Genomic DNA, 16,995 nt, shown 5'->3' with positions numbered 1-16,995 from the left:
ATAAATTTCAATCCTTTCTTACTTGTGAACTTGTATCTATATCTTGAATGCAGGTCCCACTTTTTGTGTCCCATATACGCAAATGTCCATCTTTCATTCCTCCCCCAACAGCAAGAATTTGAGATTGCCATGGGCACCAGTTCATGGCCTGTTGAAAAGTGTACTCAATTATTGTTAAATTTTAGATTTATTTTCTTGCCACCTCTATTGTTTCATTCTATTATTGCAGAAAGTGCAAATACAGATTTAAATTTTCAAATTGTGTCCTTAATATCAATAGTTCATTTGAACCATGTCATTTTGCAATACATTAACTGTGACATTCAACAGGTAATGAATCTTTTTATAATGTTCTGTGTGAATGGGTGGAATAGGCAATCTTCAGTTCTGTAAAGAGTAGGACAGGAACAATTGACCATTCACAACTGAATATATCAGTACTGGAAAATAATTTGATTGAAAGAATTTAATTTGATTGTTGTAGAACTGTTTGACTGTGTCTATTGTGTTCTGCTTTGTTACTTAGCAAACATCTGAAAATAGACAACTTTTAAATATAGACTAATAAGCTGCAAGTCTAACAACCTGCCTTTGAAATTCATCTATATCATTGCAAACCAGAGTTTAACACGCTTGGTACCACTGTTAACCAGGAGCTTAAGAGAACCAGCTCACTAACTACTGCAATTCTAGGATGATAGTTATCTTGTACATATCCTCAAAGCAAGGAGGTGTGTCAGCCACAGGAAGTTATTCATCTTCTGATTCCCCACTAACAAGGCATAAGTAGGAATCTTACAGTTCCGTGCAGAAGTCTAAGGCACATATATATAGCTAGGGTGTCTAAAACTTTTGTACAGTACTACAATAATTTTATGTACTGCATTGTACTGCTGCCTCAAAAAAACCAAATTTCATGAAATATTTGAGTGATGATAAACCTGATTCTGATACAGGTCTCTATTGTGGATTGAGAGTGAGAAAGGGAAGGGAGGAGGAGGGAGCAGGAAGCACCTAACAGACATTCTATAATGATCAATAAACCACTTGTTTGGAATTAAATGCCTGGTGTCTCATGTGTGAGAGACTTTTGCACAATACTGTAAATAATTAATTAATAATCGCATAAACATTAATTAAAATAAAGTGCAAAAATGTTATTTTAACATTAAAGGCTGCCATAAAGCCAAGTGGCCCCTCAAGTTATGATGGTAAAGTGGCTTACTCTAGACAAGAAAATCTGCAGATGTTGGAAATCCAAGCAACACGCACAAAATACTGGAGGAACTCAGCAGGCCAGGCAACCTCTATGGAAAGTAGTAAACAGACATCATCTCAGGCCAAAACGTCAACCGTTTACTCATTTCCATAGATGCTGCCTGGCCTGCTGAGTTGCTCCAGCATTCTGTGTGTCTGGCTTACTCTGTTCTATACAGTCATCTGAAGTCTGGAACACATTGATAAGCAGAGTAATGCTAATCGGCAATGCTTACTGAACCGCAGCTAAGTGAAGTGCAATTTGACTCATTTTCTCAACCACAACTGCCTCCTTGAAGCTAAGTACAAAGCTTGGTTATAGTAAGCAGAGAGTGATGGCACCAGATTATTTTTGTGATTTGAAGACTACAACAAGTGTTATACCATTGGGATCTGGTGCTGGGACCACTGTTGTTTGTTAAATAATTATGATATGGATATAAGTGTAGGAGATAAGTTGAGCTAAGCAATGGCTGATGGATGTTAATCCTGAAAGTGCAAGTTGATGTACTTTGTGAGGACAAATGAGAGCTATGAATGGCTGATGTTGAGGAACAGAGGAACACTCCTGTACAAATCTTGGGAATCCTGAAGTGGGGGGGCGTAGATAGATAACATCTTACCAGACATAGAATACAATAATTGGAGGTTACTGCACAAATTTCTAAGACATTGGTAAGGCCACAGCTAGAACACTATGTGCACTTCTAGTCAATACAGTACAGAAAGGATACCATTGAACTGGAATAAGTACAGAGGAGATTCACCAGGATCTTGCTCAGGATAAATTACTTGGATTCTGCATAGACTGCAAAGACAGTGTTTTTCAGGGAACACAGAAAACTGAGAAGGAAACTTATAGGTGTATTCCTGAAGGGAATTTTTCCTCAAAACAGAAGTACCTAAAACTAGAAGGTAAGGGAAAAGAGGTTCAAAGAGAATCTGTTAAAGATTTTTTTGGACCCAAAGGATAGCTGGAATCTGTCTAAAGGGGTATTGAAGGCAAGTATTCTCTCATCATTTAAGAATCGTCAAAACACACAGCTGAAATGTGTGACTGGTGACACTGGTGAAGCACAGCAGCAAATTAAGCACACATTTTCTTGGATATGATCACTGCAATCAAAAGTCTATAACTTCACTTTTGGAGTTGAGCTTTTGAACTGCCTATATGACCTGGCGTTTTTGCATGTGTGAACTGAAGTCTGAAAGGTGCAGGACTGTTGCCGCATGGCAGGGTCTGGGCCAGAGAGGGGGAATAAGCCAAAGTATGGACATTGCTGCAGTAGACTTGGAAATAATTCAATACTGCAGGACTGAGGTGAGGCAAGCAGAGGCAAGGCAGTGGGGCTGGGCTTTGGCCCAGGTCAGACAGCGAGGAACGATCTAAGGTTTGCCAATTTAAGCCAGATTGAAAGGTCAGGCTGGAGGCAAACCACAGGACGATTACAGCTCGCTGCTCTGCGAGGTTTGCTTCACTGAACTGAGGCCGTGGCCTTCAACTAACGGGCTCCTGGATCGGCTACAGTGATGACTGGCTTCATAGATGACTCACTTTTGTGAACTTCAGTTCTGAATGTTATTTGCTTACTTTTATTGTTTGCAAGTTTCGTTTTTTTTTCTGCACATTGAGTGTTTGACGGTCTTTTTTTAATGAAACCTATTGGGTTTCTTTGTTGTGTGACTGCCTATAAGGAGATGAATCTCAAGATTTATAGAGCACACATACTTTGAACTTTTGAATTACTGAGTATGGAAGGCTACAGACCTATTGTTGGCAAATGGGACGGTTAGCAAGCTGTGTTGTATGATGATATGTCTGTAACACTACAATGCTAATCAATATTTTGAACCAATCTGTTAGCAATAGAAAGGAAACATATGCTACAATACTACACTTAATTCATCAGGATTCACCTTTACAGCTGACTCTAGATTATTAATGGTCAGATCCGGTTTACTACTGGTGTTGACTCCAGGATCATTGTGCCAGATATTCAGCAGACCATCATTTCCACCACTAGCAAGGAATGCACCATCCAGTGACCATTTAAGGCTACATACTTGTGAATCATGACCACAGAGAGTGCCAACATGGTGTCGTGCAATTCGTACATCGTGATGATGAATGGATCCAAACCGAGAACCACTACAACAGATAAAAATATATGTAAGAAAGGAACACCAACATATTCATACCCACTTCAGCAGAACCCAGTAGCTATTTAATATATGAAGTTCCATGAATAATATCCCAAAAATTCTTCCATGTTCCAAATAAAGAACATAATGTAAGTGTATAAATTAACTTTGTTCATAATAGGTCACTCTATATCCTTTAGTTTCGATGGCAATTTTTAGAATTACATTTGGCAACACATCTTAATCTTCAGGTTTAAAATCACTATTTTTGTTCCATTTGAAATAACTATGAATTTGATCAGTAGCTCAGCATATTATGTCAAAATACATGGTGATTACAGCACATCTAAAGGCAATTCAACCTAGTTAATTAAAGCCAATGCTAATGCTCTACATTCAACCCAGAGTCATTAATATAGCTGATAATAATCTTCTCTGGCTTTGGTAATATACTTTAAATGGTTAATAGATAGAGTATGAATTTCAGTTGGCCCTTAATTGGAACACACTAGCGTCACTCTCCTGCTAGAAGTCAATGGAGAAGGTTTGACTAAAATTATCCCTATGGAGTTACTTTTTAATTTAGGGATTTAAAGTTTAAAGTAATTCCTTAAAGTACTTGCCAACATATCAATGCTAACTGATTGTGTTATGTAATAACACTACAATCAAGCAAGTAGAAGTTTCTGTGAAATCCTTAGCTACAAAATACGAAAGAGGCTATAACTTTAATTCCTAGTTTCCTGGAATCAGTTGAGAAAAACTAACGTTAAATAGCACTACTGAGCCAAACAACTGTGCTATGGTAAGGGTTAGAGAAGTAGCATAGTAGGAAAATTTAGGAAGCACACTTAGGCACTGAAGTTATAAAAGAGGAAATGGAGAGTGGATGCTCAACAGATACCCAGGTAAGGCTGATTGACAGGAAAGTTATAAGAAAATAAGATGTCATCGTTGTAGATAAGTAGACAGAAGTCAACAAGGCCAGCAAGCAAGATCCAATGAACAATAGGATGTAGCCCCGTGCAGTCTGCTCTAGTCGATTTAGGGTGGAATGCCAAAGACCTGGAAGAAAACCACTGGTCAGGCAAAATATTCAAATAACTGTGGAATGCCTGACAGTCTAAACAGTACTTGACATAGCCCATGACTTGACAATGCAACTGATCATCACCCAACCCCTTAATCCAGCCTGTATTAGTCCTGCAGTTGCACAATCCTATGAGAATTGCATGCTTCCATTATCCTGGAGGTGGTAAGTACCACTTCCATTCTACAAGTAATGACCAGACCTCAAGCAGTAGTCCCTGAGGCCTAATCACTGCTGGGCCACCTAAAGGGCCTTTTGACATTCAGAAACGGTTAAAAAAGATAAGATAGAACTTATTAAACAAAACCAAATTTTTAAAACTTTCAACTTATGTAAGTTAACTAAAAGGAGAAGAAGTAAATGAAACAAAAGGGAAAAAGTAAATTACTTCATGAAATGTAATTTATCTCTCAGTCTAACACAATTCAGTACTAACCCTGGATGTGGTGTTGATGTGTCCACATCGGACCTTCCATTCACTCCATACTTCTGTGCTTAGTGCTAGATAAATAAATCTGAACAGCCTGGAGTCTGCCATTTGTTCCCCTTGGATCATTAGTGTGTCTTGGACCATAAAGTTACTCACCATGGATTTTAGATAAGAATACAGCTATGTGAAATACAGCAGATAATATACTGAATATTAGTGATGGAAAACATATGGAGAATACAAGACTAGTAATATAAGTTTTGGAAAAAGAAATTTTTTGGGAACTAAATGAAAGTAACACCTTTTCCAATAGCAAAAGGCTTATCCATTGGCTAATGTTAGACATGCTCAGTCAACACAAAGGCAGTGGAGGAGCTGCAGAAGATGGTAAATAGTCAAAATGTGTATTGTCAGCACTTATGTAATATGAGTATAAATTGTAGACAATTTTCCTACCATTACTTAGGTTACTGGCTATTTGACCCAGCAGATACTTTGGTCTATTTTACTTACCAATAGCGTTCAAGCAGTCATATGTCTTAATCATATACAATGAGTAAAAACCCAATCAGTTTTAAAATGATTATATAATGTAAACATTCAACCTGCTTACTACAGACGTACCTGGTAAGAATGTGGTCATTCCAACTAAGAGCTCCAACCATTGAGCAATGACTTTGCATATTTCGCAATTTCTTCTTCGTCTCAACATCCCACAGCTTGGATTGTAAATAAAATTATTATAAGAGAAACTTGCAAAAGTATTTTTCTTTCTATAATGCTTTGAAGTATTTACATGCAATCTATAGAAATTTTCTTTCTGCATTTTCTATAGCTGTTGGCTTTTACCTGTACTATCTTCTATGCATATACAGTATAAAAAACATTCCTACACCTCTCAAATGAAGCAGCCATTTAGTGGCTGTCACAATTCCACAAAAACAAAGGGCTGTAATTACGTCCAGATTATCAGTATCTTAGTGATATTATCATAGATAACTATTGGCTGTGACTCTAGGGTAACTCCACTGCTCTTCAGGATAGTGGTGTGGATTTGTTTGCATTCACAGAATAAAAAAATTGTCACATCTGTGTATCTTTTCATCCAAAAGACTATGTCCAACAGTGCCACTTCAAATTTTTGTGAATAAACTTCAGGAGTGAGGATTGAACATGTTCAAAGTTTAAAGTAAATATATTATCAAAGTAGATATATGTCACCATATACTACCTTAAGATTCATTTTCAATAGGGCATTCACAGTAAATATGAAGAAACACAAGAGAATCAATGAAAAACTGCAGACAACAAAGATGGACAAATAACCAACATGCAAAAAATAACATTGTGTAAATATGAGTTGTAGAGTACTTGAAAGTGAGTCCATGGAGTGAGTGAAGTTATCCTCTCCTGTTCAAGAGCCTGATGGTTGAGGGGTATTAACTGTTCCTGAACCTGGTGGTGTGGGACCTGAGACTCTTGCACCTCCTTCCTAATGGCAGGAGTGAGAAGAAAGCATGGTCTGGATGTGTCACAACCACAGACACGGCTGCCCAGCAGACTCAGCAATTGCGCTTGTGAATATGCACAGGTCAGATAATTATTCTTTCATTATGACTGTACTTAACTTCTTTCTTTTCATTGTAGCACCTGTCAAGACATGAGCAAAGCACAGCAAAGTTACGCTGTATGCTTGCATTCAGCCTTGCCTGAGAACACTGGACTGTTGAGTCGGCAGATGCTGAGGACTAGCAGTATTTGTTTTATAATTAGATAGTCCTTTCAGCTGCGGTGTTGGCATCTAATTTTCCATTTGAGAGTTTTAGTTAATGGCCCTGTTTGGCCTAGTGTTGATTGTTTTCTTTTCCCTTAAAATACTGTTCACATTAAAGTCTGTGAACTATCGGCTCACTTCAGCATCTCTCAATCCACACTTGGGCCATATCCAAACAAACTGACAGGATGGTGGATTTGCTTGAGGATGGTTGCTGCTTTCCAGCAACATCACTCCTTGTAGGTGTACTCAGGGGTGGTGAGGGCTTTAACTGTGATGAATTGGGCTGCATCCACTACTTTTTAAAGGCTTTTCTATTCAAGGACATTGGTGTTTCCATACCAGGCTGTGATGCAACTCCACCACGCATCTATAAAAGTTTGTAACGCCAAATCTTCACAAGCTTCTAGCAAAGTAGAAACACTGCCTGCCTTCTTTGTAATGGCACTTTTGGTCATGTAACCTAATGATCTTCACACCAGAATGAAAGCTAAAGAGCCTGCTCTCAAGAATGTCTGAATGTAACTATCTAATGTTTGATTGTTTCCACTATGACAGGAGTAATTAATGTAAGATAGTCCCTCAACCAACAGAAGTGAAACTGGCATAAGGATCCAGACCTGAGGACAAGATCTGGCCCCCTCCCCACGCACCCTGGCAACTCTGGCACATGTATCCAGAATTTTGTATACAGTCATTGTTAATATCTGAAGTTTATCTCTTCAACTGGTAATCATAATTGTGTTACGTGTGTACATAATGAAGAACTTCAGTTCCCAGTGTGCAATGCAGTGGTTCACCAGGAACCGGAAGTGACATTGGTGAACTAGACAGCGCACGCTAAAGCATGGAGCTGAAGCCCTGAATGTTAATAAATGTGCTGAAAACCATGCAAAGTTTTTCTTTTATCAAGAACAAACATAAAAATAATGATTGGACTGAGCTGTTCTCCAATCTTGGCAATTTACTTACAAACGTTTTGTCACCGAGCAAGGAGACATCGTCAATGCGCTGTTGATTCCACAATTGTTTGCAAGTAAATTGCCAAGATTGGAGAATAAATCAACCCAACCATCAACCACCTTCACTACACATCTTCCAAATTATTGGTAATCATAATTTTTGACACTTGAAGATTTTTGAATTTTAAAGAAAATAAACAAAACTCCTTTCCTATCTTTCCCATCAATAAAATCAAATGTGAAAAACAATTATCAATATCCACCTACCTGTACCTGGGAAGCACTAGTTCCAATTGCGAGGCTGTTTCTATCCTTAATCCAGGCCAGAGACGAAATGTATCCAGATTCCACATTTAAGGCCTTATGGACTCCCTTCTCTGGGTGCCAAAGATAAGCTGCATTGGAAAGGGCAATAGCTACTATATTTGCAGCATTCCAGTCGACCAAATTAAGATCTAGAAAATATTGTAACAATAACAAGCTGCATTTTTGTAGTGCAGTTTTACATAGCTAAATACTATGAGATACTTTACAGAGGTCTGATAAAAAAAAACACAGAGCCAAACGAAGAGAAATTGAGAGAAATTGCAAAATTGTACTTTAGCAATGTCTCTGAGATAGGGAAGTGGAATGACTTTAGTAGGGAATTCTAGAAAATGAAAGACAGGTACTACAAGTTCCAACTCTCAATAATAGGGATTGGGAATTGGGGGGTGGCAGGATGGGACTTTGACAATTAGGTGGAGAAGGAAAGTAAGACATAGAAGGAATTGAACTCAAGAATAGAAACTTTAAAATTTCAGATGCTGAGAGAAACACAATTTTTTTTACAAAATAAAGGTGAGCAATGAACATATTTTGAGTGTAAGAAGTACTTAAGTATGACACTTCCTGAATTAACATGAACGTGCCTAGAGCTGATGCATCTGCGATCAATAGCCCCCAAAGTTGTACAAGGAATTCCTACTGCGGGAGACAAGCAGAATTTCCATAGAAATAAGGAAGAGTCAGATTCAACCCACGTGGATAAGGTCCTCGCTAAGATTTTTTAAAGAAATTTGGAGAACTACATTGGAAATCCATTGGAAGTGGTGTCAGTTAACACACCATAAATGACATCCAACAACGCTTGTTCATAAAATCCAAAGTAATGCTTTCTATTACCATGTACAAACACAGAGTATTAAATAAAACTTCCTCTCAGTTATTCCTTCAGTCCAACAGTTGTGTCTAAATCCTCTGAACTGCTGTAGGGCTTATACTTGCTTATAATAGCAACTTGGCAGAGCAATGCAGCCCATTTCACTCATTACAGAGGTGCTTCCTCATCAGTGACCAGAATTAGACATTTATTACACTGTGGCTTCCACTTCAATGATTCCGATTTTCAACTCAAATTCAGGGTTGTCAAACCAGAGCCACAAGTTTTACAATAATATGTGGTAGAATGGTGTTTCCCTGCTGGTTTGAACTCATATTCTGCTACAACGATGCTTAAACAGAAATCAGAAGCAAGAAAACTAATCAGCTTACACTTGCGTGACCCAAAGAAAAGTTAATTTGAATACTGGTACTAGAAATGACATTGGTACCAGAAATCAATTAAATAATTAAAGTTAAATTTTAAACCTGGAGTCAACTAACCAAAAAATAAAGATTAATAATCAAAATTAATTTTCAGATAGGTAGGGACATGTTCAGCACAACTTTGTGGGCCAAAGGGCCTGTATTGTGCTGTAGGTTTTCTATGTTTCTAAGATCATTTGGCATTTGGAAAAGCAAGGTGTGATTAGAGATAGCCAACATAGCTTTGTGCATGAGAAATTAAGTCCCATGAAATTGATTAAGAGGTGACTAAGAGATCAGGACGGTAGATGTTGTCTATAGTGTTTGACAAGGCCTGTAAGGTAAGATCACATGGGATCTAAGGTGAGCTAGCCAATTGGATACAAAATTGGTTTGTTGAAATCAGTTAGAGGGTGGAGTGGAAGGTCAATTTTCAGATTGGTGAACATAGGGACCGGTGCTGAATCCCTGGTGTTTGTCATACATATTGTATATCAATGATTTTAGTAAGAATATAGATGAAGTGATCATTAAGTTTGAAGAAAACACCAAATTTGTAGCATGGTGTACAGTAAAGAAGGTTGTCTAAGATACAACAGGGTCCTGATCAACTTGGAAAGTGGGCAAAGGACTGGCAGATAGAATTTAATATAGGCAAGTCTGAAATTATGCATTTAATTGATACAGTGTATAACATACACAATGAATGATAGGGTCCTGGGGAATATTGTAAAAAAAAAGAAACCTAGCATTACAAATAAGTAGTTCCCTGAAAATGGCAACACAGGGTGATGAAGAAATCATATGGCATTCTTGCCTTCATCGGATGGAGCATTGAGTCTGTAACACGTTTATATATGTATATCACTGAGTATATATCACATTATATAACAGCTGTACAGTATATGGTGAGGCTACTCTTGGAACATTGGGTGAAGTTCTGGTTATCATGCCATAGTGAGAATGTGATTAGGGTAGAGAGGGTGCAGAAATACAACACACAAGGATATTGCTGAGACTGGAGGGCTTGAATTATAAGGAGACGCTAGATAGGCAGCGGCTTTTTTTCCCTGAAGCAAAGGAGGCTCAAGGCTCAGTTTAGAGAGGGACATAAAATCATGAAGGGCATAGTCAGATGGATAGTCAATCCCTTTTCAAGGTACGGAAATCTATAACTAGCTTTAGTTTTAAGATAAGCTTTAAGCATAGCTTTAAGATAAGGAGGGAAAGATTTAAAGGGAAACGGAGGGACAGGTTTCTCAAATAGAGGGTGATGGGCATATGGACCAAGTTGCCAGATGAAGTGGTACAGCCAGGATGTATAAATAACATTTGAACCGGTTCATGGATAGGACTGGTTTATAAGGAAACGGGCCTAATACAGGCGAATGGGGCAAGCTCAGGAAGGCACTCTATGTTTAAATACAAGTTAAATAAAACAGATTATACAATCCTGCAATGGAAAATGATACTTACAGTAATCATCCTTCAATCCTGGAGCATCTAAGACTTTCAAAGGAATTAAAGATATGCACCGATTTTTTATTGTGTGATCCTGTTTTACATGCAAAGAAACATCAGCTAGATAGTTCTTGCGTGCTAAAACAAAGAACAGGTGCTTCAACATTGTTAGACAAGCCTGCAAATCTATTCTAAACAGAGAACTAGTCTAGTCATAATTATTGATCAATAATTGTCCAAAAAATCACAACAGTACATATGCTGTCTAAATTTTGAAGCAAAGTCCTGTGAACACAGTAATTATGTACATCAAAGACTCAGATTAATAGATTTTTGGGCACTAAGGTCTTAGATTCACAGAACTAAATTTCAAAATGTGCATACAACTAGTGGACAATAATTTCATATGTGTTTGCACTAACAAACAAATACATGAAACTTCAAGTAATTTCAATACTTGAAGCATATAAATATTGAGAATTTGCTTTTTAACATATGATTTAGCAAATGCAGGTGTTGTGCATTTCAACAAAGAAATAAAAATAGAACAATCTGATCAATAAAGTTTAACTTTCCATAAACTTTTTAAAGTTGAAAATATTTCTAGGATTATTTTATTAACCTGATATAAAAAAGGGTTTTTAATCATGTGACGAATAGAATCGCTTTGACTCAGTAAGTATTTATAGAAAAGAGCAGAAATAACCACAAAGCAGATATAAATCAAGCACATAAATACTTAACAAGAACAGAAACATTTTTTGTTTAGTAGCCTTAACGATCATGTTAAACATCATGCATAAGACCATACAGAGAACACTTTCCATTCTATTATGCTTTGATTCTTCTATGCAACAGCCCTTCCCTCACTAGACAGCAATAACCCGTAAAGATATTGCTAATAACTTGTCTACAAAGGATTCATGCCACACATATGTACTTGTGCACTTGTCATATCTGAATCACTACTCTTAATCCCATAACTCTTATATACCATGGATCCAAATATCATCTCAACTATCAGCTAGCATCTCATTTTTTTCTGAGAATTGGCACAGGCTGCAAATGACTATGACAGGGTTTAAGAAAAACAGATGAGTTCCGGGGTAGATAAGTGCATGTGATATAGATAATTATGTCAAAAGAGGAGCATGTGCAAGAAAAGGAAAACCACAAAACGTGTGTATGTATGAATAAGTGAAATATTCTGATTTTTTCAATTCATGAACTGTCTTAATAAAATAATAAAAATGTTTTTCAACAACGGCCAATCAGAGATCAAAAGCGTGAGAAGACGTAGCTTACTCAGGTTCGTCAGTTCAGTACATATGGCATTGATACATGGCAGTTTGGTTTTTTGAGCCGCGGCCAGTCAGAGATCAGAAGCACGAGAAGACATAGCTCACTCAGTGGCCAATCAGCAAATGGGATTGATTGGCCAGAACAAATGAAAATAAGGTAAGGACAAGCAGAGCGGCCATTGTTAGAGCTGCCTTTACTGGAGTAGACAATAACAGAGTGGGGATTTTGAAACTTTAGATCTTCAAGGATTCAGTGAGGAGTGGCTTGAGTGAGAGAAAGCGAAAAAGCTATTGGTGCGTTATTTTCCTACAATTTATTTATTGGTTTTTCTTTCTTTATATTTGCTCAGTTAGAACAATATGGCTGCCAGGCAGGATAGTTGAATGCTCCTCTTGCGGATTGTGGGAAGGCAGAGGAAGCTCCATTCTCCCTGATGACTACAACTGCAAGAAGTGCATCCAGCTGCAGTTTCTAACACTCTGTGGTAAGGAGTTGGAGCTGGAACTGGATGAACACCGGATCATTCAGGCTGAGAGGACAATAGATAGGACATAAAGAGGGGTAGTTACCCACAAGGTGCAGGACACAGAAAACGGGGGGGGGGGGCAGTCACGAAGGGGAAAGCGGTTAAACAACCAGTGCAGAGTACCCCTGTGGACAATCCCCTCAACAACAGGTACACCACTCTGGGATGCCCTTGGTGGGGATTACCTAGAAGAGGAATGTCACAGGGGTCAAGTCTCTGGCACTGAGTCTCAGAAGGAAAGGGGAAGAAGAGGTGAGCTGTGGTGATAGAGGATTTGCTAGTTAGGAAAACAGAAAGGTGGTTCTGTACAAGAAAATGAGATTCCCAGATGGTATGTTGCCTCTCGGATGCCAGGATCTGGGACATCTCGGATTGAGTATTCAGCATTCTTAAATGGGAGGGTGAATAGCCAGAGGTTGTGGTCCATATAGGTGCCAATGAGTTAGGTAGGAAGAGCGATGAGGTTCTGCAAAGTGAGTTCAGGGAGTAAGGCACTAAGTAAAAAAGCAGGACCTCCAGGATTGTGATCTCAGGATGTGCCACATGCTTGTAAGACCAGAAACAGGATTATACAGTTTAATACATGGCTAGGGGGTTGAAGTAGGAGGAAGGGTATTAGAGTTTTGGATCATTGGACTCTCTACCACCGAAGGTGGGACCTGTAAGGAAAAGACAGTTTGCACTTGAACTGGAGAGAGTCTAATATCCTACTAGAAAGGTTTGCTGGTGCTACACAGGGGGACGAGTTTAAACAAGTGTTGCAGGGGTATGAGAACCAGACTGCTGGAACAGATAGTGGAGAGGTTGTTAAGATCTCCGACAAAGTTAGGAATCAAAAGGTTGAGCATGGTGCTACTAGTGTTCTGAGATATATATATTTCAATGCAAGAAGTATTGTAGGAAAGGTAAAAGAGCTCAGAACATAGCTCAACACCTGGAATTAAGATATTGTAGCCATTAGAGATACTTGGTTGCAGAGGGGCAGGACTGGCAGTTCAATATTCCAGGGTTCCATTGTTTTAGATGTGAGGGAGCAGGAGGGATGAAAGGAGGAGGGGTGGTGTTACTAGTCAGGGAAAATGTCATGACAGTGCTCCATCAGGACAGACTGCAGAACTCATCTCGTAAAGTGTCATGTGTGGAATTGAGGAATAAGAAAGGTGTGACCGTGTTAATGGAGCTATATTACAGGCCACTGAATAGTCTGAGGGATTTACAGGAACACATTTGTAGAGAGAACACAGACTATTGCAAGAAACATAAGGTTGTTATAAATGTTGATGTTAACTATCCACATATTGACTGGGACTCCCATAATGTAAAAGGTCAAAATGGGTTAGAGTTTGTCAAATATGTTCAGGAGTTTCCTTAATCAGTATGGAGAAGTCCCAACGAGAGAATATGTGATATTTGATCTGCTATTAGGGAATGAGACAGGGCAGGACATCTCAGATCAAGTCTTCAGCATTCTTAAGTTTGTGTAGGCCGGGGAACAGTTTGCATCTAGTGATCATAATGCCATTAGTTTCAAAGTGAATATGGAAGATGGCAGCTCTGGTCTGTGAGTTGGGATTCTAAATTAGAGAAAGACCGATTTTGATGATATCAAATTGGATCTGGCAAATGTTGACTGGGTCAGACTGTTTTCTGGCAAAAGTGCAGTTGGTAAATGGGAGGCCTTGAAAAGTGAAATTTTGAAAGTACAAATCTTGTATGTGCCTGTCAGAATAAAAGGTAAAGATGGCAGGTTTAGGGAACCTTGGTTTTCAAGAGACTTTGAGGTCCTGGTTAAGGAGATGGAGAAGATCTTAAATGGATTTTTTTTTTGTATCTCTATTTACTTAGGAAACAGACACAGAGTCTATAGAAGTGACACAAAGTGACAGTGAGGTCATGGATCTTATACAGGTTACAGAGTAGGAGGTGTTTGTGTCTTGAGGCAAATTAAGCTAGGTAAATCCCCAGGGCCTAACAAGGTGTCTTCTCATGCCAAGTAGGAGGGAAGTGCAGAAATTGCCATGGCCTTAGCAGAGATATTTAAATCATCCTTAGTGACAGGTGATGTAGAGGATTGGAGGATAGCCAATATTGTTCTGCAGTTTAATAAAGCTTTGATGAAGGGTCCCAGCCCAAAATGTCAGCTGTTTACCCTTTTCCATAGATGCTGCCTGACCTGCTGAGTTCCTCCAGCATTTTGTGTGTGCTGCTATACTAGGATGTACGGTTCCTTTATTGCCAAACACTCTATGGCACTATAGCAGAAAATTAGTAGTTTAAATATTTTTCAATAAGCTGTAATTAAGGTGTTTTAGTTAATGCTGCAGGATAACCAAGCTGTTTTTCAGAGTCATAGAGTGACACAGTATGGAAACAGGCTCTTTGTCGCAACCGATCTATCCCAAACTAGGTTCCCATCAAAGCTAATATCATTCATTTGCCTGTATTTGGCCCATGCCCCTCCAAGTCTTTCCCACCCATGTACTTGTTAAAATACCTTTTCAATGGAAGCTGGAAAACAAAGGCTTCACTGATGACACTTGACCAAAAAAGGATCACATTGATGCTAAATGTAGGTCCTAAAAAATTCCGAACATGCTTCCCCAAGAATTTTTAACACCTAGATACATTTTTCACATTTTGAACTGCCCTATAGCCTAGTATTTGACACAAAAACAATTTTATATCTGCTGATTTCAAAAAGACAATGAAACCTTGTAGATCAATTGAAATTTTAATGTTCCAACTTTTGTGCCAATTATTTTTCTCAATTATATTTCTTATATCTACATTTAATATGTTATGTGTTTGCACAAACTCATCAGACTGTCATTATATGATTTTGCCACCTAGTGGCAATTAGATCAAATTTGAACGTATTTTTCTCAGAGTTTGAATAGTTGACTCTCACTTCAGGCATTTATGCTTTAGCCCTGCCCTCTAGTGGAAGAACTGCAACTTTCCTTCTGCTTCCCCTTGGCCCTGCTCAGGGAATCATAGTTTGTTTCCTCCTGTTTAAGTTCAGAGAAAATAAGAAGTCGGACATTGGCTATATCCTTTAAATTTGAAGAAATCTGGTGACCTTTTATTCAATACTTTCATATGACCTGATTTTTGTACTGATTCCCTTTCAGCTATTTTTTCAGAACATTGGATTTGGTCAGAGAGTCTCTCTTCTTTTGGTTTTTCTCTCAGGATGGACTGCCTAGTCCTTTTTTTCTGTTTAGAATAGTGTTTTTTTTCTTTTTTCTTCTATATAAAAATTTCTAATAGTCCTTCCGTTCTTCATAAATTGATAAGAGGAGAATTATACATTCTATATCAAATTCATACTTCGTAGATTAACACTATGTGTAATTCTGATATTGTTTATTTTACCTTCTGTATGTACTATTATTGACATATATACCAGCGATATTCTCCTCTTGTTTGTATACGCACTATTTTTAAATCAATAAAAAGATTGAAAAAAGAAAGTTTGTTTCCAAAGCACCTGCATAACTCGTAAGATACATCCCTAATACACATAGAAGAAATTACATCTTGTGAATTTAGGTATAAGTGCCAAACTGAAACACGGGAAGTGTGAGGGAATATTTAACTGAGATAAATAAGAGGTCTGAATAAAGTGGATAGCAAGAACCCTTTTCCCTCAAAAAAGATCATCAATAACTACACGTCCCTTTCTCCCTCCTCCTGATTTACCCCATTCACCTACACACATTTGACCCGCTCCTCTAGGCACTCTATCACCCATTTCTCTACTGTCCTCCATTTACTCTATCTGCCCATCACCCAACACTTAATCTCCTGCCACCACAGTTGACATCTGCCAAAACCACTTCTCTTATCTAGTTCTATGCTCCACCTTCCTCTCCTATCAAATTATATTAAATGAAGCCCTTTGGTGCCTCTATCTATCACTTCCCAATTTCTGTTGGTTTCCACCCTTCACTCCTCAATCTGCTAAACACTCCACCTCACCTGGATCCACACATTGCTTGCTAGCTTTTACCTCGTCTCTTCCCCTCAATTCTTTATCCTTCTCCCCTCTGCTTCAGTCCAGATGAATGGTCTTGACCCAAGAGGTCAACTGTCCATTTCTTTATTCAGATGTTGCCTGCATCATTCTTCACTGTGGAAGACACTAGCAGTGTGCCAGACATTGAAGGGTGTGAGGGAAGAGAAGTGAGTGCAGCTACTACTTCAAGGGAAAAGGTGCTCAAAAAGTTGAAAGACCTAAGCGTACATAAATCACCCAGACCACATGAACTGCACACTAGGGTTCAGAAAGCGGCAGAAACAGCATTTGTGGAGGAAGTAGTAACGATCTTTAAAAAAACATTGTACTCTGGAATCATGTCAGAGGACTGGAAAATCGCGAATGCCACTCCACTCTTTGAGAAAGGAGGAAGACAGCAGAAAGAAAATTATAGACCAGTTAACCTGACCTCAGTGGTTGGGAAGATATTAGAGTCAATTGTTAAG

General features: G+C 38.4%; 1 protein-coding gene across 1 annotated transcript in view; it reads right to left on the bottom strand.

Moving 5' to 3' along the window:
* LOC132404489 (cell division cycle protein 20 homolog) overlaps window positions 1-16,995 on the bottom strand; it is a 37,152-nt gene that overhangs the window by 8,090 nt on the left and 12,067 nt on the right. The window contains exons 2-5 of the mRNA XM_059988645.1: window positions 10,698-10,820; window positions 7,923-8,110; window positions 5,544-5,638; window positions 3,175-3,406 (exon numbers count right to left, since the gene is read on the bottom strand). Of these exons, the coding sequence (XP_059844628.1) occupies window positions 3,175-3,406; window positions 5,544-5,638; window positions 7,923-8,110; window positions 10,698-10,820 (638 nt within the window). The remainder of the gene's footprint in view (window positions 1-3,174; window positions 3,407-5,543; window positions 5,639-7,922; window positions 8,111-10,697; window positions 10,821-16,995) is intronic.

The sequence above is a fragment of the Hypanus sabinus genome, chromosome 14 (assembly GCF_030144855.1).
Source record: "Hypanus sabinus isolate sHypSab1 chromosome 14, sHypSab1.hap1, whole genome shotgun sequence".
Taxonomy (NCBI): domain Eukaryota; kingdom Metazoa; phylum Chordata; class Chondrichthyes; order Myliobatiformes; family Dasyatidae; genus Hypanus; species Hypanus sabinus.
Note: the sequence above shows the minus strand (reverse complement) of the source record. Positions and strands in the feature narration are given on the sequence as shown.